At 43.9% G+C, this 27907-nt stretch overlaps 1 protein-coding gene across 1 annotated transcript in view; it reads right to left on the bottom strand.

The window, feature by feature from the left end:
• Nucleotides 1–2073: 2073 nt before the first annotated feature.
• The window catches only part of LOC117811230 (NACHT, LRR and PYD domains-containing protein 3-like), a 574987-nt gene continuing 549153 nt past the window's right edge, over nt 2074–27907 (bottom strand). The window contains 4 exon segments of the mRNA XM_034681392.1: nt 2074–2830; nt 2955–3001; nt 5876–6049; nt 6823–6966. Coding sequence (XP_034537283.1) covers nt 2292–2830; nt 2955–3001; nt 5876–6049; nt 6823–6966 — 904 coding nt within the window. The 3' untranslated portion in view covers nt 2074–2291.

The following is a 27907-nucleotide window of genomic DNA, read 5'->3' as shown; positions in this document are numbered from 1 at the left end:
AATCAAAATGAAATCAGCTGTTCTCATGAAAAGGGCAATGAAATGGACTTTCAACCCAACTGGTGGGTCTCACCATGAAGGAGTGTGGGAAAGATTGATTAGTTCAGTCAGAAGGATCGTCTTTTCTGTCAAAAATCAAACAACAAACCAAAACTTGATGGTGAACGCCTAGGGCAGGGGTCGGCAACCCGCAGCTCTGGAGCCGCATTGGGCTCTTTCATCCTTATGCTTCGGCCCCATGTGGCTTTGGAAAATAAATGATAAGTTATCAATTTAAGTAGCCTAGTTTTTATTTATTGTAATGCACAGAGGTAATGACGTCATTCAGATTGTCACTAAAATAATGGCAAAAAGTTTAAATCACCGTCAGTTCCGTTCGTTACTGGTCGAGGTGGAGACCTCTGATCTCCTGCTGCATAACAAAGTCTGGTAGCTGTCCAGAGGGGAGGTGCTGAAACGCTTTGCCGCATGTCTGGAACAGGTGCAAACTTTCCTGAGCAGTAAAGGGCTCATCTTTTTTGAGCTGGAACAGCCAGAGGGGCTGGAAAAGCTGCACTTTATGGTAGACATGACAGCGAACCTAAACATGCTGAATACAAAACTTCAGGGAGGCCTGGGCTCGAGACTGGGACCTTTTTTCAGCGTGTGCGAGTAAGAATTTCATCTGCTCGCGTTCATGCGAGTGCATTAATGCTCCCTCTAACACAGGCACTGTATTAGACATTGTGGTTTAAAGTCTCCCTCTTTTTCACTGGCTTTAGTCAGTCTCCTCCACCTGCACTCTCTCCTGTTCTGAAGAAAGAGCGCTGTCGCGTACACGCACAGCGCATACGCGCATCACACACCAGAGACAGACAGAACTTCACGACAACAAGCTTTTCCATATTTCCACGAATGAAGTGGTCTATAGCTGATTATTTTAAAAAACAAAATGAGGAGAGAGAGAGAGGAGGAGGCTGGTGGTGAGGGAGAGCGAGAAAAAAAGTGCCAAATCAGACTGCTGTCAAGCCAGCCTCCACTGTATTCTGTTGTGCGCGTTTAGAACAGGCATTACGGTAATAGATAACACAGATTTTACATTTTCTGAATAAATGATGATTTTAGATATTTTCAAAGAGAGAGAGATATTTTAAAAATCCCAGTTTCCACTGACTAATTTCAGTTTAGACCGATAGTAGAAAACGTCATGGTTTAATCCTGTCAATCACTCCTGATCTGATGTGTCATTTGTTTCAAAATAAAAGACACTTGAAATGTAGCATCATTGCAACAATTTGGGATACTTCATTGATTTCAAAGCAAAACACTACTATTTTTTTAAACACAGCAGAAAGTAAAAAAAACAAAACAAAAAATGATATATGCAGTGTTATCTTCATTTTAGATGTCAAAAAGGATTTGTGGCTCCTGGTGTTTTCTTTTTTGTGGAAACCGAGTCCAAATGGCTCTTTGAGGGTTTACGGTTGCCGACCCCTGGCCTAGGGAATGTGATGTGCGAGGTTGAGGCCATACTTAACAGTCAGCCACTCACTACAACTTCAGGTGAATGATTCAGAAGGACATGCTAGGGGAGTACTCTTACAAATCAAGACCAGTAGACCGGAGCGGCCAATCACCAAGATTTGCCTCTTAGTAGAACCTCAGACTGAATGAAGATTTGGATTTGGACTCAATGACAATAGTTATGTACATCTAATATACATAGAAACTTAAGATAGGATAAATATACAAGAATTTACTTTGTTGTCAGGCTCCATTATGCTTTCATTTAGTGTTATGTTCTGCAGTTTAAACAATAGGAGCCGGTATGTAGGAGCCAAATCTTAAAGACATAAAATTCCTCAGGAGTGTGCATGTACCCTTTCTGGTCAACGTCACAGGAATGTGATGGGATTTAGACACATTTTGATGGCATCATTTTGAAAGTCGCCGCTGGACTTGAACTTGAAGAGCAAAAACTTGTTGTGCAATAGACCTTGAGAAATAAATAGGGTGCAGAGAAAGTTTAGAAAGAAGCCATAACACACCTTTATGACACTTTCTTATCAATACATTGATGAAACAAAGAATTAATGAGGCCTGATGTTTTCACAATAGAGATGTAAATAAGTAAAGTTCGGTTAGGTTATTTTCTATTGAGTTGTGCTCTTTGATAAAAGACAGTCATATTGATGACAGGATAGAAACAGTCACATGATCAGCTGAAGTTTGTGTGTTAGTGCAGAGGGTAAAATGTTCTTCAGCAGCTGTGTGTGTGTTTGGTGTTTGTGTAGAGGAGGAGACTCTCCCTGCTACACAGAACACAGACGCACTGAGGAGCCAGAAGACCACAACATAAACCCAAACCCAGGGTACAGAGGTTCAGTGAAGGAGGTTCTGAAGGTGTGGAGGGGGATCAGAGAGTCAGAGGAGACTCTGTAGAAGGACAGAGTGCCAGCAGGACAGTCCACATACACTGCTACTCTGTGAGAGACAGAGGATGAGGAGATACGGAGGACTGTTCTGCTGTTGTGATGGAGGGAGTAAACACCATCAGAGCAGAGCAGACTCCAGGACTGATCATTAGATCCAAACACACAGTCATCATTTTTTCCTTTCCTACTGATTCCTCTGTAACTCACTGATATGTGAACCCTTCCTCTCCACTCCACCTCCCAGTAACAGCGACCAGTCAGACCATCTCTACACAGCAGCTGAGACCAGTAGTCAAATCTGTCTGGATGATCAGGATATGACTGATCCTTCCACACACGTGTCACCTTCCTGTTGTCTTCAGACAGTCTGAGCTCTCTGTTTGCTGTGTTTGAGTCCAGAGTGAGTTCACAGACATCTGATGGAGAGACAAAGACACAACACAGCAGCAGTTTATCATCAGACACACCTGAAGGCTTTATTCTTTGTTAGCTGACAGTCTGCTGTTTGGTCCTCATGAGTCAAACTGATTCAACACTTACATTTCTTCAGTCCAGGTTTTAACCTCTGCTTTCCACCATGGTCCACCCTGGAGGAAGAAACACAGTCAGAGTGATGTTCAGTCCAACATGAGTCCTACCTGCTGTTCAACATGAAGCAGTGTTCCTCAGAAACAGGCTGAAACTCCTCTGAGCCAGCTGTCTCCATCACTCTGTCTCTTTTTCTGACTGTGTTGAGATACTCAGAGAAAAAGAAGAAGAAGAGGTCAAAGATTTAAAAAGCAAAGGCTGGCTGTTGCTCTTTGGATCCATAAAGTCCAGATTCTGGTCCTCATGTCCTCTTTGAAATCAGTAAAGAGGATTCCTGCTGAACCTTTGTTCTGTCACTTTAAAGTAGTCGTCTCTTTGTATGTGTCAGGAGTAAAAATGACTCATCCTAAACATCCTGTCTTATGGTTTCAGAGTGATGAAGACAGCTGGAGAACAATTGGAACACCAACATTAAAATCCTTTCCACTTGTCCTCCATTATTTCTCAGTCCCTGCTGAAACAAACAACAGATTGCAGCATGAAAATGAAGTGCTTGGACAGGGCCTGTTGATGGCCCACAAGAGGCTTACCTGATCTCTGAGCCCTAAGCCCACATGAGACCCACTTGATATCTGAGGCCCAGGCCAAACTGAGGCATACTTGATCTCTGAGGCCCTGGCCCATTGGAGGCATACTTAATCTCTGAGGACCAGGCCCACCGGAGGCTTACCTGATTTCTGAGCCCCAGGCCCACCTTAGGCCTACCTGAATTCTGAGCCCCAGGCCAAACTGAGGTCTATTTGATCTCTGAGCCCCAGGCCCATTGAAGGCCTGCTTGATCTTTGAGCCCCAGGCCCACCAGAGGCTTAACTGATCTCTGAGGCATAGGCCCTACCTGAGGTCTGCTTGATCTCTGAATCCACCTGAGGCCTACTTGACCTCTGAGCCCCAGGCTCACCGGAGGCCTAATTGATCTCTGATCCCCAGTCAAAACGGAGGCCTACTTGATCTCTGAGCCCCATGCCCACCTGAGGCCTACTTGATCTCTTAGGTCAAGACACAACTGAGGCCTACTTGATCTCTGAGACCCATGCCTACCTGAGGCCTACTTGATCTCTTAGGTCAAGACACAACTGAGGCCTACTTGATCTCTTAGGGCCAGGCCAAACTGACGCATACTTGATCTCTGAGCCTTAGGCCCACCTGAGGCCTACTTGATCTCTGAGGACCAGGCCCACCGGAGGCTTACCTGATCTCTGAGCCCCAGGCCCACCTTAGGCCTAACTGAATTCTGAACCCCAGGCCAAACTGAGGCCTACTTGATCTCTGAGCCGCAGGCTCACCGGAGGCCTACTTAATATCTGAGCCCCGGGGCCACCGAAGGCTCTCCGTTGCTAGGCGCCGCTAGTGTAGCTGCTTGTTGCAGCAGCTCTCTCTTCGTTGTTCTATTTTCAACTTTTTTTCATATCTGTTTAGTTCTCTTTGTATTTGGAGCCTGTCATTTTAATGACTCATTTGTTGGCCATGGACACCAAACTGTCTACGTTTGCAGTGGTGTTTTCACTTTTTTTGTTCCTGTGTGTGTCCAGAGATCCTGCGTGTATCCATGGTGACATTGTTTACATACGAGATCAGCTGTTAGAAGCTCGTAGCATGTTGATGCTAAACGATGCTAGGCCCGATGTTCCCTGCGAGCTGAGGAGAAGGAGGCAAGGACGAGGTGCAAGCTAAGAAAAGACAACATCGACCTGTCCTTCCACCCACCGTTATGGGGAATGTAAGATCTATCTACGATAAGGTGGATGAGCTGTTAGCATCATGCTAACAGAGCTAACACCGGACACGAATGCCACATTGGAAGGATTTCACCTGCTGTGGGTGGACAGGAGAGCAAGACTGAACTAACTGGTGAAGAAGGCCAGCTCAGTCCTGTACCCTGTGGAGGTGGTGACTGACAGGAGAATTATGGCCAAGCTGTCGTCTCTGATGGACATTTCTTTTCTATATATATTCTTGTTGAAATTCTTGTACTGTACACCTTTTTTTTCTGCTGCTGTAACTCCATGAATTTCCCCGTTGTGGGGCGAATAAAGGAGTATCTTATCTTATCTTATCTTATCTTATCTTATCTTATCTTATAGGCCTGCTTGATCTCTGAGCCCCAGGCCCACCTGAGGCCTACTTGATCTCTGAGGCCTACTTGATCTCTGAGGCCTACTTGATCTCTGAGGCCCAGGTTCACCGGAGGCCTTCTTGATCTCTGAGCCCCAGGCCCACCAGAGGCTTAACTGATCTCTGAGCCCCAGGCCAAACTGAGGCCCACTTGATCTCTGAGCCCCAGGCCCACCTCAGGCCTACTTGATCTCTGAGCCCCAGGCCCAACGAAGGCCTGCTTGATCTTTGAGCCCCAGGTCCACTAGAGGCTTACCTGATCTCTGAGGCCTAGGCCCTACCTGAGGTCTACTTGATCTCCGAGCCCAACGCCAAACTGAGGCCTACTTGATCTCTGATGCCTGCGAAATGACTGCAGTGGAGTGTTCAGGAGAGGCAGCTGAGGTAATTGAGGAGGAACATGATTAAAGACAGTGCGCCTGTTCTTCTATGGTAAGAACTGAGCATCAGAGTGATTCTCCCAACAGCACTGCAACGGGTAACATGAAATTTGGCTCATGCACCTAATATTCTGAAGTTGCGCGTAACAATGAAGTATATCTTATATCTTATAACGTAATTGCAAAGCAGTTTGCAGGGGAAGCAGAAAGAGAAGGCCGGCTAAAGCAGTTTAAATAGGATGCACATTGTTCCATTTGACAATTGGATATGCAGATGTAATCACTAGTAGGGACTAGACTTCAACAAAACAAGATCTTTTTTATGAAATGAGATGTTTTCTTTTGCACTTTCAGCATTTTAGTTCTTGTTGTCTGTTATACCTCAGTGTATCCAGTCTCCAGAGGAGATCATTCAGTCTAGCAGTCAGCAGATTCACTCCTGAGTCTCCTGGATGGTTGTAGCTCAGGTCGAGCTCTCTAAGGTGGGAGGGGTTAGAGCTCAGAACTGAGGCCAAAGAAGCACAGCCTTCCTCTGAAATCAGACAGCCTGGAAGCCTATAGATAGAGAAAGGTTGTATATTTAGTGTTTCAGGTTATGTCCACAAGTGAACAGATATTTCCAACACCAGATTTTTTTCTCTGAAAGTAAAATCCTGTCCACACTAGAGGTGATATGAATATATCTCTGTCACATGACAACACAGAAATGTGCTGAGCATCTTCTTGAGCGAGAGGAAATTGTAAACAGCGTTCTTTAAATGGTGTAGAGTAGCCAATTACAATCTATTGAGTGTAATATAATTATTTGCCCTCATGCTACGATATAATATTCAAGAACAGCAAGGTTTCCTTCATCTGATTATATATTACACTACTAAGTAGACATAAACATACAATAGCCTCCCATCTTGGCACATGCACTGTACAAATAAAAAACTTTGCCATGCGCAGGTACGTCAGCGCTTCGCAAATATTTGTTTTTGTTTACTACACAACAACAAAACAGAGTTTTCAAAAATCTCAATCTTAGAAGACACTTTTGAAAACCGGTTTTCAGTGACCTGAAACTCAATTTATGTGTGGACGTAATGCAAAACTGGGAAAATACTTAGTTTTCATTAGAAAAACACACAGCAGCTAAAACATCCTTCAGAAGTTGACAATCTTTATAGAATAAAACTTGAAGATAATCACGCATGGTGATATACAAACATGCAGCAGTTATTGCTGGACATGCAATGCCAAAGAAATGAACTGTCACATCATGCTGCAACCTTGTTGCTTGTTGCACAGCTCAACAAAGTGTACATAGACAGCTGAAACCTGACCTGAGAGTTTCTAGTGTACAGTGAGGACTCTTCAGTCCAGCAGACAGCAGCTCTACTCCTGAATCCTGCAGGTGGTTGTTACTCAGGTCCAGCTCTCTCAGACTGGAGGACTGGGAGCTGAGGACTGAGGACAGAGCTTCACAGCTTCTCTCTGACAGGTTACATCCACTCAGCCTGAAGAAGATGATGAGAACAAACACATGGTTTCAGTTGTCATGAACAGAATGAATTCTATTTCAAATGTCTCCCTCATGAACTCACACAGCTTTGTTGGAGGCTTTGATCACTGGCAGCAGCCTCAGAAGAGCCTCCTCTGAAGCAGAGTATATCTTCAGGTCAAACAGGTCCAGCTCTTTCTCTGAGGACAGTAAGATGAAGACCAGAGCTGACCACTGAGCAGGAGACAGTTTCTCTGTGGAGAGAGGTCCTGATCTCAGGGACTGTTGGATCTGCTCCACTAGAGACCGGTCCTTCAGTTCATTCAGACAGTGGAACAGGTTAATGCTTCTCTCTGCAGACAGATCCTCACTGATCTTCTTCTTGATGTACTCGACTGTTTTCTGATTGGTCTGTGAGCTTCTTCCTGTCTGTGTCAGCAGACCTCTCAGGAGAGCCTGATTGGTCTGCTGTGAAAGACCCAGGAGGAAACGCAGGAACAAGTCCAGGTGTCCGTTTGGACTCTTTAAGGCCTGGTCCACAGCACTCTGATGGAGACGGTTCAGTTCAGGTTTGTCTCTAAAGATTTTAGAGGTCGGGGACGTTGGTTGTTCTTCCATCAGGTTGAGTCCAGACCTGGTGAAGGTCAGATGGACATGAAGAGCAGCCAGAAACTCCTGAATGCTCAGGTGGATGAAGCAGAACACCTGGTCCTGGTACAGTCCTCTCTCCTCTCTGAAGATCTGTGTGAACACTCCTGAGTACACTGAGGCTTCCTTGATCTTGATGCCACACTCTGTCAGGTCAGACTCATAGAAGACCAGGTTTCCTTTCTGCAGCTGATCAAAAGCCAGTTTTCCCAGAGACTGGATCATCTCCCTGCTCTTTTTATTCAAGTGTGGATCAGTCTCAGCTCCTCCATCGTATTTGATGCTCTTCAGTTTGGACTGGACCACCAGGAAGTGGATGTACATTTCAGTCAGGGTCCTGGGCAGCCCCCCTCCCTCTCTGGTCTTCAGCACATCCTCCAGAACTGTAGCAGTGATCCAGCAGAAGACCGGGATGTGGCACATGATGTGGAGGCTTCGGGATGTCTTGAGGTGAGAGATGATTCTGCTGGCCTGCTCCTGGTCTCTGGATCTCTTCCTGAAGTACTCCTCCTTCTGAGGGTCAGTGAACCCTCTGACCTCTGTCACCATGTCAACACACTCAGGAGGGATCTGATTGGCTGCTGCAGGTCTTGTGGTGATCCAGAGTTGAGCAGAGGGGAGCAGGTTCCCCCTGATGAGGTTTGTGAGCAGCACATCCACTGAGGTGGACTCTGTAGCCTCAGTCAGGATCTGATTGTTGTGGAAGTCCAGAGGAAGTCGACACTCATCCAGACCGTCAAAGATGAACACAACCTGGAACTCTTCAAATCTGCAGAGTCCTGCTTCTCTGGTCTGAGTAAAGAAGTGATGAACAAGTTCCACCAAGCTGAACTTTCTCTCTCTCAGCACATTCAGCTCTCTGAAAGTGACTGGTGGTCTTTGTCTTCAGCCCAGTCCAGAGTGAACTTCTGTGTTAAGACTGTTTTCCCGATGCCAGCCACTCCCTTTGTCAGCACTGCTCTGATTGGTTGATCTCTTCCAGGTGGGCCTTTAAAGATGTCTTCTTGTCTGATGGTGGTCTCTGGTCTGTGTGGTGCCCTGGATGCTGCTTCAATCTGTCTGACCTCATGTTCATCATTGACCTCTCCAGTCCCTCCCTCTGTGATGTAGAGCTCTGTGTAGATCTGGTTCAGAAGGGTTGGGTTTCCTGCTTTAGCGATCCCCTCAAACACACACTGGAACTTCTCCTTCAGGTGAGACTTCAGTTTACGTCTGCACTCTGGAACAACAGTTCCTGAAAGAACAGAAGAGAAATGTGATGAATGATCTGAAGCTACAATCAGTCTGATGAATTTACACTTTCAGACATCAGGATGGATTTGATTTTCCTCCTCTCTGAAATCTCTTCATCAGCTGTGAACACTTTCTCACAGCTCATACATGTGATACAAATGTGTGCATCATATTAACAGCAGAGTTTGAAATGTAAACCTCTCCCATGTTGTCTCTATTTCCTCTCTCCATCATGTTCAATGTGTTCAAATCCTCTTACTGCTCTGCAGACAGTCAGCCAGCTCCTCCTGCTTCATTCTCCTCAGGAAGTGCAGAGTGATCTCCAGAAAGGCCTCTCTGCTCCTCCTCTGCTCTTCATCATCATCCTCCCTCTGACTCTCTAAGCATTCTGGGTAATCTGGACTCAGAGCTCTCTGGATCTCCTTCAGCTCGGTCTTTACAAAACTGATGATGTTCTCCTGGAGGAGCTGGAGCACAACAAAATAGAACATCAGCTCATCTGTGACAGACAGAGAGCCTGCTGGTCTGCAGAGTCCAGCATGGAGACTGGACCACAATGCTGCTTCAGGACTTAGTCTGTGGATGGTCCTGTCTTCTACAAATCAAGTTTCTCTGAAATGAACTTCCTGTTGGAGAAATCTCCTGGTGTGCTTTCCTCCAGAAAAAGTCTGCAGTGACTTTAGACTTGATGTGTTTGTTAGAATGAAGCTGAAAGCAGCAGCTGTCATTAACATGAAGCAAAGTGTTTCTGTTGTTTAGACCTCAAACTAGACTCACTTTGTGAACTCTGCTGCCAAAGTCTGAGTCTGTGTGAGAGCAGCATGACCTCTGACCTCTGACTGTGTGCAGCTCAGAAATGTAAGGCTTCATTCAGTCAGTCAAACACTGAGTGTGAAGAGAGTTCAGGCAGAGGTGATGTTTGCAGTGTAATCAGGAAACAGGAACATCCAAACAGAATGAGTGTGTGCTCTGATTCTCAGGAGGAGCTGTGTTTGTACATTTACTCACCATCAATATGGAGTCCAGCTGTGTTTGATGCTGCTGGGAAGACTGACCAATGGGAGCCTCTGATCTCTGACCTCTGTGGAACAAATATAACATCATGTAGTGTATATAATATAATGACACACAGTGTTGATGTGATAGATTCTATGTAGTGGATCCTGGTAGAAACACTGCTGGATCCTCCTACAAACACAGGACACACATGAAGATACTACATGCTGAGTACAGTTCTTTCTGCCTCCAATCCTGTTTACTGTGTTGATCCTGATAGAAACACAACCAGTGACTAATGTTCACCTTCACAGAGAAAACACCAACCACAGTTACAAAGGTTTCACACACAACAACAGGAACTTTGAGAGGCTTACCGCTCATCAGCACTCAGCTCTACTGATTTGAACACTAGTGGTTCAAACATAGGGTCGTCACTCTTTAAGGACACACAGCTGGGTTCAGGTGCAGGGGAGTCTGGTCTCTGATGTCGGACTCTGACAGAATCACAAACATCGATGAGTGCTGCTGAAATCTACTCCAAACTTTTCATTTGGTCTGACACCGTATACTATAGCAAGAAAGTTCTTGTCTCTAGACCAGTGTGTTACAAACTTCCTGAAGTCTTCTTCAGAAGAATCACGTGGTGTTGCTGTGATATTGTCTGTCAGCTGATTTGTAGAGGTTTGGTCATCACCTCTGAAATAGCAGGACGACCACGCCCCCTGTTGTCCGATAGTCTTAAGACAGCATCCCAGGTGTGTGACAGCATGATCAACGCTGGTATCTGTCTGTCCAGATGTTTCTTTCTCACACTCTTTTCTGTGTTCATCTTTCTGTGTGCCAAACATCCTACCTGTTTTGCTGATGTACGTTTTTTGCAGGAAAGGCATGGAATTTCATAACGACGTTGCTCTTTCTTTCAGGGTCAGTTTGATATTTTGGATGAACCAGTAGATGTCTCAGTTGGATGTGGCTTTGCAGGAGTCCTGATGTGGTGCTTTAAAGCGCGCAATAAAGCAAAAAGCAGACAACAGAAATCTAAAATCAGCAATCTCGGACCACTGCAAGAGAGAAAATCACACCATGGACTGGGAAGAGGTCGGACTATCGGGCAACAGGGGGCGTGTTTCATGTAGGACGACCAAACCTCTACAAATCAGCTGACAGACATGTCACAACAACGTCACGTCACTCTTCTGAAGATAACTGCAGGAAATTTGTAGTTGAAACATGTTGTCTAATGTTTGATTCTGATAAAAAAAACCCGCTGTGATCAATTATTACTTTCGACCATCAGACTGACGTCCATCTTTGAAGTCGATCGGCCGACCCACAGACCGATCACTCTTTAAGGACACACAGCTGGGTCCAGGTCTTGGCCCTGGTATGGGAGAGTCTGGAAAATGCTTTTGCCCAGGCCTTTCACACACACACAAACACACACACACACACACACACACACACACACACACACACACACACACCCACACACACACACACACACACACACACACACACACACGCACACGCACACACATACACAGAGAGTGATGTGAGTGCTGAGTGCTGACATGGAGCAGAGTCATGGACAGGTAGAGATCCTCCTCTCACCTCTGAGCTTCATGTTCCCCACACGGAGTGCTTTTAGAGGGAGGGGCTCCCTCCTCTCCGTCCTCACACTGATTCATGGCACAGCTTCCACCTTCACACAAACACAACATGTTCATCATCACAACAAGCTTTACACCACAGAGACACACACTGCGCTCTGACACAGTGTCATTCCTGCCTCTACCACCAGATGGAGCCACATTCATTATATTCTCTTGATGAAGCGTTCCTTCTTGTTGACTCCAGAGCTCTTCTGGATCCATTTAGAGTTCAGTTCAACATGAAGACATGAGAAAACTTTCACTTTGATGTTTAGCAGAATGAAGAAAGTACTCACCGGGTGAATTTAGATCCACTTCCTGCTTCACCTAGAAGAACCATAGAGAGAGACTCTTCAGCTGGTCCTCCTTCATCAGTTCATCATCACTCTGAGGGTGCAGTCACACACTCACCACTGAGCAGTCAAAGTCTAGAAACATTAATAGGACATTTCAACCTTTTGAAAAACAGTTTTAATAAAAACATTAAGAAAGCTTGTCTCAATGTCATTACTTAAACTTTCTCATGAGGTTGAGAAACTTAGTTTATGAACAAGGGACCAAATGTAACCCCACTGAAGGGGAAGCATAGATGTGTCTACCAAACACAACACTCCACATTTTTTTCTTCCTTTTCACCTCACCTCACTCACAATACACTCACTCATGCACACCCCCTAACATGTCTGACTAACGGAGTTCCACATGTCATGGCTTTAATGATTTAACTTTTTGAAAATGTATTCTATTTTTGAAGTTACTCCATGTTTCCTCCAGACCCTTGTCATTGGCTTTGAGCCGGCCATGATACAGTCCACCAACCGTGACTCAGATGCAATTGTTAAAAGTGCTGACAAAGCAGGAGGAGTGGTTGTTTGGGAAAGAACATAGTATGTCCTAGTTCCTAGAAGCACAAAGAAATCTGAATGACAATATAATTACTCTCCCATGGACTCAAAATCTGTGGCAGCTTTCTTCTTCTAAAAAAAAAAGGGTTGCCACACGTTCACCCAAACCTTGTTGAATCCCTCTGTAGATAATTCTGGGACTAGTTTCAACATTCATTCAGCATCAAGTCAAAACTTTGTTTTAAAATGACAGTCTCACATTCAGGACACTACTCCACTGTTAAACAAAGCTGGAGAAATCAAAGACATTGGTGATGTCTGTGTGATCAGAATGAATGTAGAATCACAAATGCAAACAAAGCACAAAAAGTAAGGATATTTGTGTTTGTAGATTATTTCTTTATTGTAACAAAGCTTATTGGCAATACATCTTATACTGTTGGAAAGCCTGTTTATCTCCCTTTTAAATGGAGCAACATTTGTAAGGAACATGCATTTATGGGATGAGCAGCAGAGCTGAATATGTGGGTTGAGCCCATGAAAAATTTGCCAATTCTTCTCTGCCAATGCCAAACAGCTTATTCTGCCGTTTCCATTGTCTCTTTTTTTGAGCTTCTGGTACCCCCAGGTGCTGTCAGTCAGGTACCTGATTGGCAGTACCTGTGAGCATGGGCCCTGCTACGGTGGTCAGTTGGTGTCTGCTCCAAGAATTGGCATGCCACGTTTGACTGATCTGGATAGAGCCCATGCGATAGGAAAACTTCAAGCTGGTATTCACAAAACAAAGTTGCCTCATTATTTAGAGTCAGACCTAGTACCATCTACAAAGTGAAGGCCAAGATCCAGATAAGGGGGGATGTCAGAGACTGGCCACGAAGTGGGCATCCTAAGAAGACAACAACCAAAGAAGACTGCTTCCTCACCCTGTCAGCACTTAGGAACCGCTGGCTGTGTTCTACAGATTTGCAGTCAAAGTTTGCAGGTCAATATGGCCAACAGCTCTCTGCCCAGACGATTCAGAACGGACTGCACGCAGCCAGTCTCTGGTCTCATAGGGATGCCAGGAGGCCTGCCGTGACTGCCCTTCACCATCAGGCCAATTTTTGCTGGTGTTTGCAACACATGCACTGGAACCTTAACATGTGGAGGAATGTCATGTTCAGAGATGAGTCCTGATTCTGCCTACAGCAGTTGGATCGTAGGCTCAAAGTGTGGAGTAGACACAGAGAACGCTATGCTGATTGCTGCACTGATAGGGTAACATCTTTTGGTGGAGGCAATGTGACGATGTGGGGAGGCATCTCCCACACTAGAAAAACAAGGCTTGTCATCATTGGAGGCAATCTCAATTAGGGATGGGTGCCTTTCACATTTGAACGGATATGGTACAGATACCCGGTACCTGGGAATCGGTATCCGTACTCAACGGTACCAATTTTTGGTACTTTAGTGTTTTTATGTGGTAATAAATGTTCATTTCTTTAATAATAAAATCTCACAATTTTAAATTAAACATATTTATTTCATTTAACATGAAATGAACAGAAACAGGATTATATAGGTGATTAGATGTATTAGCTGACACGTGCTCATGGCGTCTAATTGCTCTTTCAGGAGTTTATCAATGAACACACGTGAATGTCTGCGGACGGGGAACAGTCAGTTCTCCGTCTCTTTATAAGAACAGGACACACAACTTACTTGTTGGGCATTCACTCACACAGAAACAGTTATAAACAGGGCAGGTAGTCGGAGCGAGAGAGTCCGTGGTCTCAACTTAATCCTCCAGCTGCTCTGCGGTGAGTGTGCCCGCCCGTCAGCTGCAGGCTCCGTTTGGCGCGCTCCCGCACAGATGCAGAGATGCAGAGATGCAGAGATGCAGAGATGCAGAGAGCAGAGAGCAGAGAGCAGAGACGTCCACCCGATCAGTCTCGAACCTTATTACAGGGCTAAAGTATGGAAACTCGCCTCCTCTTCCACTCCCTCACAGTCACAGGGATGGGTTCAGGTACCGAGACATGGTACCGTTTGATTTTAAGTGAGTCGGTACTCGGTAGTACCGACGGAATTTGGTCGGTACCTATAAAAGTACCGAATTCGGCACCCATCCCTAATGGTAGGTAAAGGGATGTATTATTTCTTGGTTTAAGTCCTGAACCAGAAATTCAAGGGTCGTGTTGACACTCCATGGAGGGCTCACCTGGGCCTCACAGAGGCTTAGAGGCCTGAGTGGAGAGCTTTCTATAAACCACTGTTAACAAAGAGAGTGGGTGATTTAAAGTGGAGGGTTTTAAATGTTTTTGTTGGTGTAAATCCTTTTATCTCTGTGATTAACCATGAGGTCTCAGAGACCTGTACCTTCTTTCCTAACAGAGAGACGGTCTTTCATTGTTTCCTGGAGTGTGTTTGACCGTGTCCTCTGTTCCAGCTTCTTACCCACATGTCTGTTTTATGTTGGGTGGTGTTCTCACAGCAGGTATTCATCCTGGGGCACAGGTACAGTAAGAGGAACAAAGTGAAGTGTCAGCTGTTTAATTTTCTGTTAGGTCAGGCCAAGCTGTCCATCTATGTGAGCAAAAGGAACCAGCTGGAGCGCTCTGAGGATGTGGATGCTCAGGTGATGTTTGTAGGAATGTTAAAGGTGAGACTGAAAACTGATTTCAGTTACTTCAATCCGATGAACAGTGTGGAGGAGTTCACACAGCAGTGGTGTCCAAGACAAGTTTTACTTCTTTGTTTTTCTCCAATGGACCTGCACATTCAAGGAGAGTGACCCTCCCACTCAACTCAAGTGTAAGTCAAGGCAGGTTGATCAAGTCCCTGATGACGATGGTCTTGATGAAGACATGAGTAGGTTGGCTATTCTTCAGGTATCCATGTAAATTAAGAGCAGGTTTCAGTTTTTGGCACAGCTCACTTTGCAACTATCCCTCCTCAAGTAGAAGCACATCACCCTGAAGTATCCAAAGAGCACTTGCATATGATTGAGACAAGGACCCAGCAGCTCCTCTTTTATCTACACATTTTTTGAACCTTGGAAAGTTAGAAAATTGAGATCTCTGCAACTTCAACTCCATGTGGTATTTTGAGAAAAAAAATGTAACATATAATCAATCTCTGATTGGACGTTGGACATTGTTTTATTTTATTGATTGATAAAAGTGAATCACTTCTCACACACAGATATATTCTGTAAATAATTTACTGATCATGTTCATTAAAATATTCATTCAATAATAGATCTTTAATGTGGTCATAAAACAATAAAACCTTTAGGAACACAAAGTTTGACAAACACTAAATGAAATAATTGTCACAGTTTGAGACGGTTGTATGGAGCTAGCATAGCGTGAGTGGATAAAGTGATGGTACGCAGCAAACATTTAGTTTGACTGATGACTGCTTTGACTGTATTACACAACAGTCCTGTATACAGATCAGTCCTGATCTGTAAATCAGAGCTCTGTGATTTGATTTGATTTGATTTGATGGTAGAAGTTTGATGTTTATAGTGTAGACATGTTTCTGCTCCTTCATGACGCATTTCAATAAAAGAGAGCAAAGATAAGACTTTAAACCAAAGGCTTCTTGTTTCCTGTAATGTTTGCTCTGATCCACCAACACAGCCACAAACAACACATCTCTACCACCTGTACTGTTCTCAGGTCAGTTTAACACACACTCACACAAACATGATGAACAGTGTGTGTTGGGTTACCTTCTGATGATGAAGATGGTCTGCGTGAAGCTGAGGAGTGAAGAAGAAAGGAATCAGCAGAGAGAGAGAACAAAGACTGACAGCAGGAGGTTTTCAGCTCCAAACTCTCTGAATCTCTGAAGTGATCTTTAAGGATCACAGAGCAGCTCTGAACTCTGGACTGAACCACCTGAACACCTGCAGTCACACATTAACAGAGTCAGACCGTATCAGAGGGATCATAAAGGTGTCATGGTAGACTTTACCCTCACTAGAGTTTAATACAAGGAGATACCAGAAAGATGCTGTGTCTGACTTCAGTGGGATTAAAACATCCTTCTGTCAGCGCTCATTATTATTCTATACAGATATATGTGTATGGTCTGAATGAAGTCTCACTCAGATACAGTGTGTGTCAGGACCAGTGTTGGGGGTAACGCGGTACAAAGCAACGCGTTACTGTAATGGGATTACATTAGTCTGTAACGCAGTAATGTAACGTGTTATTGTTGCTCATATAGTAATTAAATTACCGTTACTAATCAAATAATGATCTCGTTACTTGGGTTATTTTAAGCTCTTCACCTACCTGCCTTACGAGAGGACCATAGACTGTGTAAATAAGGGGAGTACAGAACAACAAATCAAACGCCCCTTTTCATGCGCGACCCCGCGGTGCCCTCTGACCTTATTCACATGACGTGTCCGTGTGATTTAGGCTCGCGGTCATGGAGGGTGAGAGCGGAGACGATAGAGACGCCCAAGTAGCGGCTGTGGGCCTTGTCTATCGCGGGGTGGGGGGGCTGGTGGTTGGGGCTTGGGGGGTCGGGGACTGCTGGAGTGCCACCGCCCTAGGGCCCCCTGGAGTGGGCTTGCCGCAGACGGGCCCTGCCTCTTTTAACGCACTTCACTAGAACAGTTAGACAAAAAACAAAAAAAAAAAAGACAATAGGGTTGGGGGTGCTGATGGGTGGGCGGGTTTTATACAGGGGGGAGGGGCAGATGATGGGGCATTGGTGCGCCAAGGCTCCCCCCCCCCCCCCCTCTCCCGCCTCCCTTCCACCCCCTTATTTTAATGCACCTCACTAGATACTGATATAGGTAAAGACATGGGGTGGGGGGTGTGGGTTGGGTGGACTGGTTTTATACTGGGGGGGGGGGCAGATTGTGGTGCAGTAGTGCGCTGCGGCTCCCCCCCCCCCCTATTTTAATGCACCTCACTAGATACTGATATAGGTAAAGATATAGGGTCGGGGGGGCGGGTTTTATACGGGGGGGGGGGGGGGGGGGGATTGTGATGCAGTAGTGCACTACGGCTCTCCCCCCTCTAGGAGAGGGATGGTGATGGTTGCATGCAGGGATGGTGATGGTTGCATGCACACAGTCACAAGCACAGAAGAAAAAGGTTTTCTTTCTTTTCTTTTGCTGCAAGAATAAATTGCATGAATATTTGACAGTTTGTGACAAACATGACACAAACCAGAAATATATATGCAGACAAGAGAAAAGAGAAAAAAAAAAAAGAAAAAAAAAAAAAAAGAGAGACCCCCAAGTAAAAGCATCTTTTGAAGCATGGAGGTATGCACATTACTTTGAATATGTGACACGAAAGGACAAGAATTTGATGGTGAAGTATAGACTGTGCCCAGGACAGAAACAACTTTCCACCGCGACGAACTCCACGTCCAATCTGTCCAAACACCTGCAGAGGCAACATGCTAATACAAAGCTGGTGGCTAAAGACCCCCGACCCAGAGTGATGCACAAGATAACAGCATGACGCCGGTTAAACAGCCCAGACTTGATTTTAAACACCAACAGGTGACGAAAACAGAGATAAATCGCCTTGTGGCAGCATACGTTGTGGAGGAAATGTTACCCGTCGACAGTGGAGTCACCAACTTTTCGCAACATACTGGGCAAAATGCAGTTAACCGGGAGCGGACGGCCACCGTCAGACAGAAAAACTTTTGGAAGTTACCTCGACCAGTGTTATGTCAAGATGGAGACTGAGCTAAAGAAAACATTTGAGAGTTTACAGTATGTGTCAACTACTGCTGACATTTGGACTTGCCACAATAAAAGCTTTTTAGGCATGACAGCACACTGGATTAACCCAAGCAATTTACAGCGCCAGAAAGCTGCTATTGCCTGCAGGAGAATTAAAGGACGACACACATATGATGTTGTGGCTAGTGAAATTGAACAGGTTCACTCAACATATGGACTGTCACACAAGGTGACTGCTACTGTAACTGACAATGGGTCAAATTTTATTAAGGCTTTCAAAATGTATGAGAATGCAGCATCAGAATCAGACGAGGAGGGCGTGAACAATGAAGCTGTGGAGTTCACAGATGTTGAAGAGGTGCTATCCAGCGGCACTGACCCAGAGGGACAGTTTTCTCTCCCCCCTCACTTGAGATGTGCATCGCATACACTGAACTTGATTTCAACCAATGATGTTAACAAATGGCTGACAGTGAACCCAGAGTCCAAAATAGTGTACAGAAGTGCAACTGGGAAGTGTTCTGCCCTTTGGACTAAGACCAGCCGTTCCAATGTGGCCTCTGAGCTCGTTGAAGAGATGTGTAAAAGAAAACTTGTGGTACCAACAACAACAAGATGGAACTGGTTCCATGATGCCCTGTCCCGCATCACTGACATTCCCATTTCAGAGTTAAACTCTCTCTGCAGTCGTCTAGCAATTAAAGCTTTCACTGAACGGGAGTATCAGTTCCTTAAGGAATACTGCACAATCATGAAGCCAATCACTGTGGCTTTGGACATATTACAAGGTGAAGATAACTGCTACTATGGTAGTCTCCTGCCAACACTGGAGGTTTTAAAGTCAAAGACACTGGCACTGCAAAACGGACTCTCCCGGATGACAGCGGATCTGCCTAATGCCATAGTACAGGTATGTCTGTTTCCTAATTTTGACTCTGAAAAACAAATATAATGTTTTGTTTTGGTGGATTTGTTTATGTATTTATTATAGTGAATCTGAAGATATATTACAATCACATGATGATTCCTGCCAAGTTAATGTAACACCATACAGTGCAAATTTCACTGTACGTATCTAAACTCGTCAAATCTTTCTATGTCACCTCTGCAGGCCATCAAGACCCGATTCGGGTCGGTGTTGGACAGCAAAGATGCCCTCCTTGCTGCTGTCACACTGCCCAAGTTTAAAGTGCGGTGGCTGAAAGAAGAGGAGAAAAGAGATGCCTTGAGGACGCTGCTAACCTCTGAATGCCGTATTTCCCGTAACGATGAGCAGGATGCACACACACCACAGACCCCTGCCTCTAGCAGAAGTGGGGATGATTTTTTGATGAGGAGGATCTAGCTCCCTACAATTCTGAAACTGAAGTAATCAACTATCTGAAGTCGGAGTCAGAGTTTGAGATCCCGCACCGTTTCCCAACAATTAAGACTATATCCATGAAATATAACACAGCAACACCTTCAAGTGCACCAGTTGAAAGACTGTTTAGCCTGGGCAGTCTTGTGCTGACTCTGAGGAGGAACAGGTTGTCTGAGAAAAGGTTTGAAAGACTCCTCCTCATGAGGTATAACCACTTCTTTGAGAAGCATGTTCAGTAAGAAGCCATGATCTGGTGAGTGAGCTACTGTATACGAGTGTTGAGCCTGTTAAATCCAAGTTAATGTTATTTCTCATATGCACGGCTTTTTTTCTTAAAAGGTCTCCTTGTTTAAAATTTTGATAGATGCCAGCATCTCTAATTGTGTTGCAATTTTGGTTATTAATATTTCTAGCATATATTAATATGATTTTGTGTTTATAAAACAGGTGGTAATTGATTGTATTTAAAATACACCATGTTTAAAGTTGCTTGTCTCATGTTCTTAAACAAGAAACAGACATTTAATGGTGACAAGAGTTTCCAATTTTTTTAAATAATACTGTTTTGAGACAAGCCTACAGTGCCTGTAACCTTCACCCTCTGTCCAGTGATGTTTGGACTGACGACTCTACTGTTGCCCTGATTATACTAAAGAGCATAAGAGGTAGACCTTGTGTACTTCCTTCTTTAACTAGTATTTGTGCTGATGATGACATATGTAAGATTTAAGTTTATATGCATCTAAGGTCATTTTATGGAGTATTGCAAAAGTAATGTAACTAGTAGTGTAACTAGTTACTTTTGGCAGAGAGTAACTAAGTAAAGTAATACATTACTTTTCTAAAAAGTAACTAGTAATGTGTAATGCATTACTTTTTCTGAGTAACTACCCCAACACTGGTCAGGACTGTGTGTTTGTGAGGACTTTGTCGTCTGAATACAGACTTGAAAAACCTGAAGGATTTCATTGTATCTAATAATTTAGTAGACACTAGGAGACTACTATTTCCAAGAACCAAAGACTTCACATTTTATTCAAAAAGCATAAAGACTGAATCTAGGATTGATAATTTGTTTATTTCAAAGACTGCACTGGATAAAGTATTGAGTTCCAAAATTCATGAAGTTATAATATCAGACCACTCTACAGTATCAGTATTGTGCCAACAGAAAAAAACAAAGCAATCATATATGGAGAATGAATAGAGCACACTTACAAGATGAAGAGTTTATTAGGTACATCAACGAAAAAATAGATACCTTTATTTTTACAAATGTGGAAGGGAAACCCCGAGGACAACCCAACACCTGAAATAATCTGGGAGGCCTTTAAAGCTTATAGTCGAGGTATGATCATTTATTTTTCTGCAAAGGAAAAGAATGAGTTAGAGTTACAAATTCAAGAAAAGGAAAAAGAGATAACAGAATTAGAAATCTCTCATAAAAAGTCTGTACAAGGGTTGGAGGACAAACTATCTAAAACACACCAAGATAATGAGCTGCCTCTCTCAAAGAGAGCTCATACCCACAGGGTTAACTCTAATAAAGCATTTTATTTAATGGCAAACAAGCCTGGTAAAAGTTGGCACTCTTACAAAATACAGTCCACACCTACAATAGTCTTAAAAGACAAGGAGTCAAATGCTTTAATTACAAACATAAACGTATTAATAGCACATTTAAATCCTTTTACTAAACTTTATATAAGTCAAAAAACAAGATTTACAGGTTCTGAGTCAATTTTCAAAGATGATATGAGTAAGAAATCTTTCTCATGGCCAAAAAGAATTTTGAAGTTCAGACATAGCAGAGGCTGAAATCATACAAACAATAAAAAGCTTTCCACTTAAAAAAGCTCCTGGTATGGACAGACTCCTCGTTGAGTTTTATTCTACATTTTCAGAATCAGAATCAGAATCAGAATCAGAATCAGAATCAGCTTTATTCTCCAAGTATGCTTGAACACACAAGGAATTTGACTTTAGTAAACTTTGCTCTCTTTGTACAAGGCATAAGAATAGGAATAAGAATAAGAACTACAATAAAAAATAAAATAAAAATATAATAACAATAACATCAGCTATAAATACAAAGAACAACAAATAGCTTGACTAATATGTACAGGCTAAAATAATATGATAAAGTGCAGTGGTGAGTTGCAGAGGTAGTTTAACATTATAAAATAGAAGTTAAATAATACAAAAAATAGAAATATGGAATTCTGCTTGGAGAATTGTTGCATTGTGTATCTACATGTATATTTACAGAGAGTATTTATCTGACAGGTATGACACTGTTATGGTTTAGTGTTCATCAGAGTGACAGCCTGGGGGAAGAAACTGTTCTTATGGCGGGTTGTTATGGCGCACAGTGTTCTGTAGCGCCTGCCGGAGGGGAGGAGTTTGAAGAATTTGTGTCCAGGGTGTGAGGGGTCAGCGGTAATGCTACCTGCCCGTTTCCTGGCCCGGGACCGGTACAAGTCCTGGATGGGGGGCAGGTCGACACCGCTGATTTTTTCTGCAGTCCTTATAGTCCGTTGCAGTCTGTGTTTGTCTAGTTTGGTTGCAGAGCCAAACCAGACAGTGATGGAGGTGCACAGAACAGACTGGATGATGGAGGTGTAGAACATGATCAGCAGCTCCTGGGGCAGGTTGAACTTCCTGAGCTGACGCAGGAAGTACATCCTCTGCTGGGCCTTTTTTCTGATTGTGTCTATGTGGGAGGTCCACCTCAGGTCCCGGGAAATAGTGGATCCCAGGAACCTGAAAGAGTCCACAGTAGACACAGTGCTGTTCAGGATGGTGAGGGGGGGGAGTGGGGGGGGGCTTCTCCTGAAGTCCACTGTCATCTCTACCGTCTTGAGCGGGTTCAGCTCCAGATGGTTCTGACTACACCAGAGTGCCAGCTGTTCCACCTCCTGTCTGTAAGCAGACTCGTCTCCGTCCTGGATGAGACCGATGACGGTGGTGTCGTCTGCAAACTTCAGGAGTTTCACCGAGGGGTCTCCTGAGGTGCAGTCATTGGTGTAGAGGGAGAAGAGCAGTGGGGAGAGAACACATCCCTGTGGGGAGCCAGTGCTGATGGTCCGGGTGCTGGATTTGATGCTCCCCAGCCTCACCTGCTGTCTCCTGTCCGTCAGGAAGTTGGTGATCCACTGACAGATGGAGGCCGGCACTGTGAGCTGGGTGAGTTTCTGGTGCAGGATGTCTGGTATGATGGTATTGAACGCAGAGCTGAAGTCCACAAACAGGATCCTAGCGTAGGTCCTGGGGGAGTCCAGGTGATGCAGGATGTAGTTCAGACCCATATTGACTGCATCCTCCACAGACCTGTTTGCCCAATAGGCAAACTGCAGGGGGTCCAGCAGGGGGCCTGTGATGTCTTTCAGGTGGCTCAACACTAGTCTCTCGAAGGACTTCATGACCACAGACGTCAGGGCGACGGGCCTGTAGTCATTGAGTCCTGTGATGGTGGGTTTCTTTGGGACTGGGATGATGGTGGAGCTTTTGAAGCATGAGGGCACTTCACACAGCTCCAGCAATGTGTTGAAGATCTTTGTGAAGATGGGGGCCAGCTGCTCAGCACAGACTCTCAGGCAGGAGGGGGACACGCCGTCTGGTCCTGGAGCCTTCTTGGTCTTTTGTCTCTGGAAGAGCTGGATTACCTCATCTTCACAGATCGTCAGCGCAGGTGGGGGGTCAGAGGGGGGTGGGGAGGGGCTTGTGGGGGGGCCAGGTAAGTCAGAGTGTTCGGGTGTGGGGTGTGAAAACCTGCAGTAGAAGCTGTTCAGGTCGTCAGCTAGTCTTTTGTTACCTTGGGGGGGAGGGTCTCCTGTAGCTTGTAACTTCACGCAGGCCTCTCCAAACTTCTGAGGGGTCGTTGGCAGAGAAGCTCTGTTTTAACTTCTCAGTGTAGCTCCTCTTAGCTACCTTGATCCCCCTCGTCAGTTTGTTTCTGGCCTGCTTGAACAGGTCCCGGTCCCCACTCCTGTAGGCCTCTTCTTTGGCCTGACGCAGCTTCCTCAGTTGAGGTGTGACCCAGGGCTTGTTGTTGTTGTATGTGCGGAAGGTCCTGGTCTGCACACACATGTCCTCACAGAAGTTGATGTATGAAGTCACAGTGTCAGTGAGTTCATTGAGGTTTCCTGATGCAGCTTCAAAAACACTCCAATCAGTGCAATCAAAGCAGGCTTGTAACTCCTGCTTTGACTCCTCCGTCCACTTCTTCACAGTCCTAACTACAGGCTTAGCCGTTTTTAACTTCTGCCTGTAGGTCGGGATGAGATGAATCAGACAGTGATCAGATAGTCCTAAAGCTGCACGGGGGACAGAGCGGTATGAGTCCTTTATTACTGTGTAGCAGTGGTCCAGAGTGTTAGACTCCCTGGTGGGACACTTAATATGTTGTCTGTATTTAGGTAGTTCGTGGGTTAAATTTGCTCTGTTAAAATCCCCGAGAATGATGAGCAGAGAGTCAGGATGTTTTTTCTCCACGTCTGTAATCTGGTCAGCCAGGTGCTGTAACGCCTCCGTTACGCAGGCCTGAGGTGGGATGTAGACGCCGACCAGAATAAAGGAGGAGAACTCCCGCGGCGAATAGAAGGGTTTACAGTTTATGAAAAGAGTCTCCAGATTTGGACTGCATGACTTCTTCAACACTGTGGTATCTGTACACCAACCTTCGTTTATGTAGAAACAGATTCCGCCTCCTCTCGCCTTCCCAGAGAGTTCCTTTACGCGGTCCGCTCTGTGGAGCTGAAAGTCCGGTAAGTGCAGTGAGCTGTCTGGGATGTGTTCACTGAGCCAGGTTTCAGTGAAACACAGGGCGGCGGATCTGCAAAAGTCCGTGTTTCTTGAGTTGAGGAGCAGCAGTTCATCCATCTTGTTTGCCAGGGAGCGGACATTCGCCAGGTGAATGGACGGGAGCGCACTGCGTAACCCCCGCTGTCTCAGTCTGACGAGCGCGCCTGCTCGCTTGCCCCGGCGCCGGCGTCTCCGGCAAAGACCATAGAGAGCTGCGGCTCCACCAGCAAGAATCTCTGTGTAACTTCCAGGTTCAATGAAAACCGGTGTAAAAAGTTCGGCAGAGGACTGTCCAATGTTAACAAGTTCTTCTCTGGTAAAAGAAACCAGAGAAGCGGAGCATAAAGATACAAAAAAGGAGAAAAACGCAACAAGTACGAGAGAGCGCAGTACCAGGGCGACCGTCCGTGGCGCCATCTTGGATGAATGATGAATGATGAATGATTTTGGCACAAATGAACTCCTATATTTACTCAAGTGGTTAAATACACGTCAAATTACCACATCGTTCCCAGGTCTATGTATCAGACTATAATCTCAGTTGTTTTAAAACCAGGAAAGTCTGGAGAATGTCCTTCTGATTATAGACCCATAAGTTTGATTAACTGTGATAATAAAATACTGACAAAACTTAGAAGCAACAGAATTGAAAAAACTCTTCCAGATTTGATTCTTATGAACCAAACAGGGTTCATTAAGAGTTCAAACAAATGCAAGAACATGTTTTGGGATAGTTCAGCATGCAAAAAAAGCACAACATAGCTTCATCAGTAATGGCTGTGGAGCTGCTTGTAAAATTATTATAATAACTCCCTACAGCCAAGATTTTTATGAATAATTTGATGTCTGATGAATTTACCTTAGAGAGGGGCTCAAGACAAGGCTGCCCGCTCTCTGCGCTCCTCTTCGCTTTGGCAATAGAACCTCTTAGAGAAAGGATTAGACTCACAAGTCACAGGGGTTATGATAGGTCAGGAAGAATATACATTGAATTTATTTGCAGATGATCTTTTATTATACATAAGTAATTTTGAAAAATCCATTCAACCTTTGCTTAATAATATTTCAGAATATTCAAGAGTCTCAGGTTATAAAATTAAGATGAGAAAAACAGAGATAAAGGCAGTGGGGAATCCAAAAACATAGCACCATCTTTACAACTATCTTTTAAATGGACAAGTAATATAAAATATTTAGGTTGTGTTCTAAGTGACAATAAAATATATATAAAGATAATTATATCTCATTATTCATTTAAATGAAAGCCGACTTTAGCAAATGGTTCAATCTGCCCTTAAATCTTACAGGCAGGTTCAATCTGTTTCAAATGATATTGCTTCTAAAGTGTTTGTTTTTATTCTCAACAGTACAAACAGCTCCTCCAGAGATTTTCTTTAAAAAAGTGTACTCTGTTATTACTGAGTTCATAGGGACAGAAAACCCCTAGAATCCAGAGGAAGGTTCTGCATGTATCTGAAGGAGGATTCAAACTCCCAGATTTAGAGCTCTATTATTAAGCCACACAAGCATTTTACTTTTACCATATTGTTAAAAATACCTTAGAGGAGCAGTGGATTAAGGTTGAAAATGCAGTTAATCCTCAAAACCTATACTTTTATGTATTTTCAAAATCTAGGAATAACAGTTCGGCCAATTTCATGGTAAAAAACTTGGCAGCCAGTTGGAAAAAAACTTGAGTATGCTCAGTGAGTCAATATCAATTCCAAAACAAACTATTATTTGGGACAATCCTGTCATAACTCTACAGAACTCACCTTTAAACTGGTCGGCATGGAGGGAGAGACGCAGAGAGACAACTGAAGACCTGATCAGTGGAAACAAATGTATCTCCTGGAACGACCTTCAATCCACTTTTTGTTCATCCAATGAAGAAGTGTTCAGGTATATGCAGCTGAGACCTTTATTTAAAAGGTTTGACCTACATTCTTACACAGAGCAGAGTGATTCAGAGGAACCTATATTTAAATCAGAAACAGGTAATACATTAATCAGTCAAGTTTAGAAGATTTTGCAGAAATCATATTCTGTTGAAACTATGTTGCTAACTAGAATACTCCTCCCGAGGCGGCGCCTGCTCTACCTGCAACCAGTGTGATGAGGACTGCGGCCTCTGTAGGCTGCAGTCCTCATCACACTGGTCGCAGGATCAAGTCCAACCCAGCTTGCTAGCTCATAAATCTGTCTTTGTAGCACCTCAAACTGAAACAGAGAGGATCTGATGTCACGTCCACAAACACTTAACAGACGTAACAGAGGTTTATGACCAGGAGCAGACGGTTCTGTGGATACAGAATTAACTGTGAGACTGACATTCACACAGAGTTTACAGTGATTCTAAAGGAACTACATTACCCACGAGACACCTGTGACACTGAAGCTTTACACTGCATTCATACATGGTCAGAGATACTTTAGTTTTTTTACTTTTGGACTGTTTGGGAAATGAACAGTGTTAATTCTGAAATGCTGATATTTTTATTCAACCTGAATTTGTACTGTTACAAAAAAAAGGATGATGGATGATGAAACGTTCCAGAGTCAGATTTAAAAGGTAAACAAGCCCAAAGTTGATTTACATTTTTTTAACGCAGAAAGATGCCGAAATTTTAATTCATGCTTTTATTACAAGCCGCATTGATTACTGTAACTCCCTTTTTACGGGCCTGCCCAAAAAATCTCTCAGAAAGCTGCAGCTTGTTCAGAACGCTGCAGCTAGAGTTTTAACGAGGAGAAAGAAAACTGACCACATAACTCCTCTTTTAAAAACTCTGCACTGGCTCCCTGTTTCTTTTAGAATTGATTTTAAAGTCATTTTACTTGTTTTTAAAGCTCTTAACAGCCTTGCTCCTCCATACATTACTGATCTCCTGTCATTTTATGTTCCAGCCCGATCACTGAGGTCCTCGAATGCTTCCCTTTTAAATGTTCCTCGTGTGTCTCACACAGGTACCGGCCAGAGGGCTTTCTGTTTTTATGCTCCTAGGCTGTGGAACTCTTTGCCTCTGGACATCAGAACAGCGAGCTCTCTGGGTGTTTTTAAAAGTAAACTTATGACTTACCTTTTTAATCTAGCTTTTAATGTGAAGTAATTTATTTTAGCCCTGGACTGCATTATCAGTATCATTATTATTATTATTTTTATTATTATTTTATTATCATTTTTATTATTTTCATCATTATTATCTAAACCATTGTTTTAACATGTATTTATTTATCTTATTTATTTATTGTGTTCACCTGATCTCGTTAACTCTACCTTATTTTTAACTTTTATTTCCACTCTTACTTATTTTATTAATTTTACTGTGTTGATTTTCTTTTCTTTTTTAAGTATTTCTTCTTTTTTCATGCCTTCTATAATTCTACCATTGCTGTTGTTTTCTTACTGTCTGTTACTCTGTGAAGCACTTTGGGCTACATGTTTCTATGTATGAAAGGTGCTATATAAATAAAGTTGAGTTGAGTTGAGTTGACATCAATCACAATTTAAGGACTGTGTTTTCAGACTTCACACGACCCTGTCTGAGCATGATCATCATTTTTACCTGAGTTTACATGAACGCAGCATTAGCACCATCAGCTGTAAGAAAGAAGCTAGTGTGCTGAAAAAATATGCGGTCTTCAGAAAACTTCCGTCTTAGTCTGAAAGAGGAGTT

This window comes from Notolabrus celidotus, chromosome 4 (assembly GCF_009762535.1).
Source record: "Notolabrus celidotus isolate fNotCel1 chromosome 4, fNotCel1.pri, whole genome shotgun sequence".
Lineage (NCBI taxonomy): Eukaryota > Metazoa > Chordata > Actinopteri > Labriformes > Labridae > Notolabrus > Notolabrus celidotus.
Note: the sequence above shows the minus strand (reverse complement) of the source record. Positions and strands in the feature narration are given on the sequence as shown.